General features: G+C 38.4%; 1 protein-coding gene across 1 annotated transcript in view; it reads right to left on the reverse strand.

The window, feature by feature from the left end:
- Nucleotides 1-2,602: 2,602 nt before the first annotated feature.
- FGD6 (FYVE, RhoGEF and PH domain containing 6) overlaps nucleotides 2,603-8,072 on the reverse strand; it is a gene marked incomplete at its 5' end in the record, with an annotated part of 58,835 nt that continues 53,365 nt past the window's right edge. Inside the window, 2 exons of the mRNA XM_019611304.1 lie at nucleotides 2,603-5,756; nucleotides 7,771-7,919. Coding sequence (XP_019466849.1) covers nucleotides 5,720-5,756; nucleotides 7,771-7,919 — 186 coding nt within the window. The remainder of the gene's footprint in view (nucleotides 5,757-7,770; nucleotides 7,920-8,072) is intronic.

An 8,072-nucleotide genomic window follows, 5' to 3' on the forward strand; every position in this document is an offset into this window, starting at 1 on the left:
GGCGGCGGGCCGCCGTGCTGCCGTGCGGGACGCGAAGACGGGCGTCCTTCGCAGGAACGAGGAAGGCGGTGGAGCTGCACAGAACGCGCGCTTTTGGTTGTGGCAGCTCGGGGGACTCCTCGCGCTGAGGCGCTTCTGCTTGATGCGGTTTGAAACGTCTGCGTGGTGAAGTAGTACTTCGCCACACCGTGAATAGCCGTGGGATAGCATGGAGTGGAAGGGACTTTAAGGCCCCCTGTAGTTTCAATTAGTGTAGGAGATCAGCCGACAGCGTTTGGAAGAGCCATCCCTAGGCAGTGATTGCAGCCAAAAGCAGTTCGATGTCGGCGCTGTTTGGGAAAGCAGCAGGCCCCTGGCAACACGCAAGTGGTCTCCATGCCACAGCAGGGCATCCCAGTGTGCCGAGGGAACAGCTTCATGCCGATGCCGCAGAACCATAGAATGGCTTGGGTTGGAAGATGTCTCACCGATCATCAAGTTCCAGTCCCACTGCTGCCGGGAGGGCTGTCAGCCCTAGATCAAGTACTAGACCAGGTTGCTCAGCACCTCACCCAACTCGGCCTTAAACATCCCCAGGGATGGGGAACCGACAACAACTCTGAGCAACCTGTGCCAGCACCTCACCACTCTCTCTGTGAAAATCTTTCCCAATCTAATCTACATCTCTTCTCCTCTCAAACCATTCCCCCTTGTCCTATCACGATCTACCCATTTGATTTCCCTCATGTTTATAATCACCCTTTAAATAATGGAAGGCTGCAATGAGGTCTCCCTGCAGCCATCTCCAGGCTGGACAAGCCCAGCTCCTTCAGCCTGTCTCACCTGGAGAGGTGCTCCAGCCCTCTGGGCATCTTTGTGGCTCCCCTCTGGACCCTCTCTAAAGCATCCCTCCTGTGCTATAGCCTCCTGTGGGGCCGTGGTCCTGGAAACAGTACTCGAGTGGGACCTCACGAGGGCAGAGTAGAGGGGGACGATCCCCTCCCTCCCCCTGCTAGCCATCCCTCTTCTGATGCAGCCCAGGATACCGTTGGCATTCCAAGTTGCAAGCCCACACTGCTGGCTCATCTTAAGTTTTTCCATCTACCAGGACCCCTAAGTCCTCAGCAGAGCTGCTCTCAAGGATTTCTTCTCCCAGTTAGTATACATTCCTGGGATTACCTTGACCCGAGTGCAAAACCTTGTACTTTGCTTTGTTGAGCCTCATTACATACACATGGGCCCAACTTCTGAGTTCATCAAGGTTCCTCTGAATGGCATTCCTTTCTTCTGCTGTATCAACTGTATCACTCAGCTCAGTGCCATCAGCAAACTTGTCCCTACATTCTTTTGGACCAGAGTTATAAAAAAATACAAGCCATTTTTATATTGACATTAATAAAATCATTCACTCTTGCCAGCTCCTTTACTGTTCCTCCTACCATGGCCCCACAGCTGCAGCACATCTCACCACACAATCTCAAGATCACTAATTCAGTATTTACAAGCATCACATTTTGCTTATTGATCACACACATACCCAAAAGGCAAATGCAAATAGACATGATGAAAAAATTCTAAATTTGAGCAATTAACTGGCTCAGCATTTCCTGAAAGTGTGGAATGACAGAATACATGTAATGTATAATGCTCATCACTTCCCACACAAGCCTGATCTGCACACCCACTTTCTAAATGAAGGAGTTTGTTGCAGATTAACAAACAGTGAGGATTTTGCACCAAAGCTCATTTTGTACAAGTACTCTCATATTCTCCATAGAGCAGAACTGCTCCTGTAACCAATGAGAAATGTTTTGACTTTTTTAGCAAGTGACCCAATTCATGCTTGTTCTGTATTACCAAGGCATGTCCACGGAGCTGTGTCAGCAAGGATTGTAAGACACATCCCTATCAAAAACACGTGTAGAAGCAAAACTCTTTTCATGCTGTTATTGCAAGTTACCAAAAAACTGCTTTCAGACTTCTGTCATGGAAGCACAAGGAGCAGCAGAATAAATCACTCCCATACAGGCCCTGCTGAAGTCCTTATGCCAGCAGAAACTGTGGTTCAAGCATTCTTAAATAGACTAGTTCAGACAGCTGAACTAGATTTTGTCAAAGGATTTAATAACGCAACACCCTTCATTTGACATTACGTAAGTGCAACTCTCTTAATCCTTTAGGATGGTTGTTTTGTGGGATGCTTTCTTTGCCAGCAGTACATCTGTAATAATGTGTTGAAGAATTAATTTAAATAAATGAGTTCAAATGTTATGACCACATGACATGACCACAGACAGCAGGACACAAATATGGAAATAATATTCATAGCAAAAATAGTTTTTTTTTTTAACAAGTGCATGCAATCACACTTGTCATGCAATGACAGGAGGAAGCCCATTTAAGAGTACTGTGTCAGGCTGTCAGATCCAGCAGTGGGCTGTCAGTCTGTGCACACAACTTACCTTTCAGACTTTTTACTGGTTCTAAGGGCAAAACACAGTACAGACTTCAATACAGATGTGCAAGATAATGACAGCTAATTTTGTTGCTTGGAAAGCTGTAAATAAATGAATTAGGTAACACAAAAACCTGAAAATATTTCAAAAACAAACAGAGACTCAGGTAATGTGAATTTGTTTATACAAAAATGATACATATACACAGGAATATTTACAACAACTTTGAGCTGTTTTCATTTACAAAATAAAGATTCTATTCTTTCATTTAGACAGCACAGTTTATGACTACTCCAAATAAAAACGTGTGTAGATGGTACATACAAGGGATGGCAGTTACAGCAAACAAATGCATTGAATGTGTCTTTCCAAACATCTCTTTCCATTATGATGTAACATACATAATTTGGTAACCAATTTTCACACACACACCTTTTCTAGTAAAATGTGTTCCATGGTTGTTCAGCTATCCGTTTGTTTCAAGTCCTTTGGGGATAAAAGAAAGCTTTACATCAAAGATTTCTTAAAGACAATTCATTACCATAGACCTTTCATTTACCCAAGAATAAAGATCCTAGAACTAATCTCCAATACTAATGTTTGTCTCATTGTCTACTAACCAGTCTTAAATTATTAACTATAGGTGTGTATAAGAAGAGGTAGCCAGGTGTTTAAAAACTGCTGGTCTTGTTCAGTGAATTTGCTGATGTAAGAGTGGAATCTAGAAGTGACATTACTTCTGATGGCAGTGAAACAGGATGGGAGGCAGGGTGGAGAAACAGACTAACAGTTTGAAAAGCAACAATCTGAGAATGTTATGAAAAACCTATGTTGTGGGTTCTCCACATGATATAAAGCACTAGTGCTGGAGAAAGAGGAAAAAGAAATATTCAAACATGCTCATAAAGACAATTTCATTTATTTCTCACAATTAGACTGCAATATGTGCACTGTGGTTTTTAAGGCTCTGTTCAAATCCGTTTCTGTCACAGACAATTTGTTGATTAACTGTTTCTGGAAGAAGTCCTCTGACTTCTACAGAACTGCTGAACTGTTTTCTCACTGCATCTAAGTCATTGAGAGGTAGTTTGTTGCCACACGAGGCAGAACTCAGGCATCCTACTCAGCCTGTGTTATGACTTTTATTGCTTTATTTCAGTTTTGCAGCAAGGAAATCAGTATTAGAACATAAATTAAATAAAACTTGCTTCTAACCAAATTCCTTATTGTTTGTCATTTCATGGCTTTCCATCTTAGTTGGTGTGCAGTCCATATAAAAATATTAAGCAGTTCTTCCCCTGGATAGCATCAATCAGAACAGCTACATCACATCTGTGTTACACTGGTATCAGATTTATTTCGGGTATGGTAAAACCCATGTCAGAAATCACCCTGAAGAGGCATGCAGATAGCTTACTTGGCTTCAGTCACCCGCTGATTTTGAAAGACTAAGTAAAAGCCCTTTATATATAAAAAGAGAAGAAAATCCGTTTATCATATTTGCATCAAAAAGTGATTAAAGGCTTTGTTCCAGCTCCCACTGAATTTCAAACGCTATCTGGTCAAATCTCTAGCATTCACCAGAGAAGCCAAATCTACAGCCTTAAATCCCTGATTCAGAAACGTACTCTACTGAAATGCCTGAAGTCAGTAAAATTCCTCATATACTTAAACATTAGGTTTTGAAGCCCACAATGAACTTAACGGAAGCTCTGGAGAACAAATCTCCCCAGAGCTGTCTGTGTTATTACCTTAGACCTGATCTGGAGGTATCTGAGGGCATATGAATTTTGGTTCGTATTTTCATTCTTGGCCTTTTTGTGATCACTACTGTTCTCTCATCATTTTGTTTCCTTTGTGAGGCCTTAATACAGCTATCAATGTGGATTAAAACTATTAATTTGAAAGTTAATTGCTCTTAATCCTGCTTCCACAAGTAGCTTGAGAGGACTACTGAAGTTGAGTAGAGAGGACTACTGAACAGTGTTGCATACAGCATAATTAACTGGCTACATGTGCATTGCTTTTGACATAAAAATGGCTTCCTATCATGTGCTTTTCATAGTTCTAAGTTCCATTTATGCTATTACAGTGTTAACAATTTTTAAAAAACTGAAGTAGAATAAATGCACCAAAATCATCAGCAAGTATTTTCCAATGAGGTATACTGACAATTTTCTTAAAGGAAAAAAAAAAAACCTGGTTTTTTAAAGTGTCAAACAGAACAAATCATAGTGTAAACAACAAGTATTTCAAATAATCGCATACACTTCCATGCCATCTGCACTAAAAAAAAAGCTGTGTTTTGTTGGTATGGCAATTCCAGTTTAAACATAACATTTAAATATACAATAGTGTAAGTTTTTGGGACAAGGGCTGCATATACGTGTTTAGTGTTCTCTGAACAATAGTTTAAAACAGTCTTTCCTACTGCATACAGAAGTTATCTGACACAGTTTTGAAACAAACTATGCAAAAAACGATTTTTTAGTAAAAAAAAATAATAATAATAAAATACTGCTTTAAATTACTAGTGGAAAAAAAACATATCCTGAAATTGTTTGGATGTAACTCATTTAGTCTTTTTGGTATCTGTCGGACTGTAGAAGCTCTAGTGCTTTATCTCTGTGCTTGCTAAGTCTGTTTTCAAATATTTTCCCCTTTTCTCTTTTTTCATTTTTACAAATGTACTTTGTAATTGCTTCTGTGATACATAATTTGTGGTACTATTTTAATTGGTATGCAAGAGTTCAACTGCTATTCAAGGAAAGGAACTGCATTATCATACAATTCTCTTATAGGAGTTTACGTAGCCAACAAAGATTCAAAATCTTTAAAATTCCTATTTTGATCTGCTCCTGCTATGTTGCAAGCTGTGTATCAGCAGCTGAAGGCCTATACACAAACCATGAGAAATTACACAATTACAACAGATTTGCTGCTTTTGTTTTTTTAAATAGGAGCACAAACTTCAAGGATATGTTGACCAACCACCTGCCGTTCTAAGACAAGGGCACTTTGGGCCTCAATGCAGACCTCACAAGCAATTTTGACCATCAAAGTAAACACTGGAACTTAATAAATAACACATTTTGTATTAACACAGAAATACACACAATTCTTTAAAAAAATATTACCTTACACTAAAAATGCAACAACTCCTAATGCAGACAAATATACAGTTTTGGGTAGGTTGACATGGAAGGATTCAATTTCTTTTAACAGTTTCTGTACTCTGGTTTACCATCATCCTTGGACATTTTGCTTTAGACTTGCTGACACTGCTATAGTACGGTGCCTTCTTGAAAAGCTTCTATCCACCTATTGGAAAACAAAACACTGTTAGGGAATTGCTGGTTAAACTGCAAATTATGCTGCCCACTCCCTGCAGACTGACACAAGTGGTATCATGCTCCCACTGCCAGTTGTTCTGTTTGTGCAAATGCCAAAAATCCTGTTTAAAATGTAGTAAGTATTCATACAAGGCCAGATTATACATATGTTTATATATATATATATATATTTATATTATATTTATTATTATATATATATATATATTCCCCTGGACTTAAGTTACATCAAAGAAAAAAGCAGGAAATGCTACAGTTGCATCAACTTCAATAATATCTCTGGATACCCTTTATAAAAAACAACAAAAACCCTTCTCTGATTTCATGGCAGCTATGGCCCAGGATAAGTGAGGACACTACCAGAGCTGAGGCAGCTGTCTGCATAGCCCAGGCCTGTTGCTTTTGCCAGTGGTACAAGGGCATTAGTGAAGGACTGCTGGGGCTGAAGGAGGAAGCCACAGAGAACACTCACATTTAAGCCAAGCTGATATCTCAAACCACTATCCCTTACTTCTTAGGGCTCACTGTATTTTTCACTGTCATTTGTCCATAAAAAATAACTAAAATGCTATTAGGAATAAAAACACAACAAATTCACAGGCATTTTCAGCATTGAGCATACTACTGGACTAAAAATATTCAAAAAAAAGCTCAGCAAAAGTAAACGTCTGTTAAAGCTTACAAAAATACATCAGATGTTTCTTTGACCCTAAGAGGGAAAAACAACATATACTAATGAAAACAGGCCAAGAGAGTTCTTTGTTTTTCAATTTTAATGCTATCAAAGCAGGATTTATCTTGTAAGTTCCACATAAATCTATTAAGGATATTAAATACTTGGAGAAAGCTTGTGATTTAAGGTGCTTAGCATTACTCCTAGCCTCAGCAGAACATATTCAATTCCAACTTTCCCTACTGATTACAAAAGCTACTGTCTGAACTGGAAAACACAACTATTGGATTTTTGTGTTTCCACTTAATGGAAACCAAACACTGTAAGACAAGATATGCCCCCCAAAAGCTAACAAAAACTCTGTTTCTCTGTCAGAGAAGTGTCATTAAGTATGTTCCTCCTGTTTAAAATTTCCCAATGTCACAGATGCTTTGTTTTTTAGAATGACCCTATTTACACAAAACTCTACCTACATCCATTTGAACGAATTAAATAATGAACTAGTTAACCAATGAAATCTATTTTATTAATGTAAAATTCATTTGAGAGAACATTACTGAAATCCTTCAAATAAATGTACTGCTTGTATGGTCACTTCTAGTTTACTCCATGATTCACACAGCAAATTGTGTTGGTTTTGGTTTGTTTTTGCTGGTTAAGGACCAGATTTCTAGGTTATTTTATATAAAATAAACTCAAGGCATAAACTGATTAAGTTTAACTCCAAATTCAGACATGGCAGCAGGACTTAAAGCAGTTTGTGTGAATGCTTTGAATTCAGACTTATCATTTGAGCATATTAAACGTGCTCCTATGCTTGTGCACAGTTGCATACACACTTCAAGCTTCTGTACCTTACTTTTTAGGCTTCCCTTTTTTTTAGTGCATATATTCATATAAAATAACTCACACATATAGCTGGAAATGAAACAAAAACGGGGACAGGTCAGTTAGCTTTTAGAACACATTTTGTGGATTTCTAGAAAGAAAACATTCAAGTTTCACTTGAGTGGATGTGGGAGAGAGATGATGGAATAGACTACGAAAAAGAAAAGATTTTTTCCATTCTCCTACATTTACTCCTCTGTAGAGGATAGTCTGCTTCTTCATTTAAAGAAAAACAGAAACAAAACCAAGTTTTTTTTCCAAAGCCCTAATGAAGTCAGGACCTGAATTTAAGTTATTTTTAAAACTTTATTTATTCAATATGCACCTTTTGTACATGTGCTTAATCCATGAATATTAACATGTATGATTTATGAAACGTTAATCCTAGAAAAACTAACAGGAATGAATTCAAACAGTTTCTTACTTTTGAGCTGAATGGGGATCATCTGCTTTGAATATGTAAAATAAAGTGTTTTTGTGCAGTAAATGGAACACTCTAGACTCTGAGTTTTCATCTCTGACTTCACTGACTGTGAATCCCAGTAAAGGCTGGCTCTCTAGTGCTGCCACATCCTATTTGATAGGAGAAAAAAGTGAACAAGACAAAATTAGAGCAGGTAAGATATATTAAACAATGCATTTAGACTACATTCATGCAGTATACTATAGCAACAGATTATGCAGTAAGCAACCTGTTAAAAATACTCATGCACAAAATACTCTATT

The sequence above is a fragment of the Meleagris gallopavo genome, chromosome 1, assembly GCF_000146605.3.
Source record: "Meleagris gallopavo isolate NT-WF06-2002-E0010 breed Aviagen turkey brand Nicholas breeding stock chromosome 1, Turkey_5.1, whole genome shotgun sequence".
Lineage (NCBI taxonomy): Eukaryota > Metazoa > Chordata > Aves > Galliformes > Phasianidae > Meleagris > Meleagris gallopavo.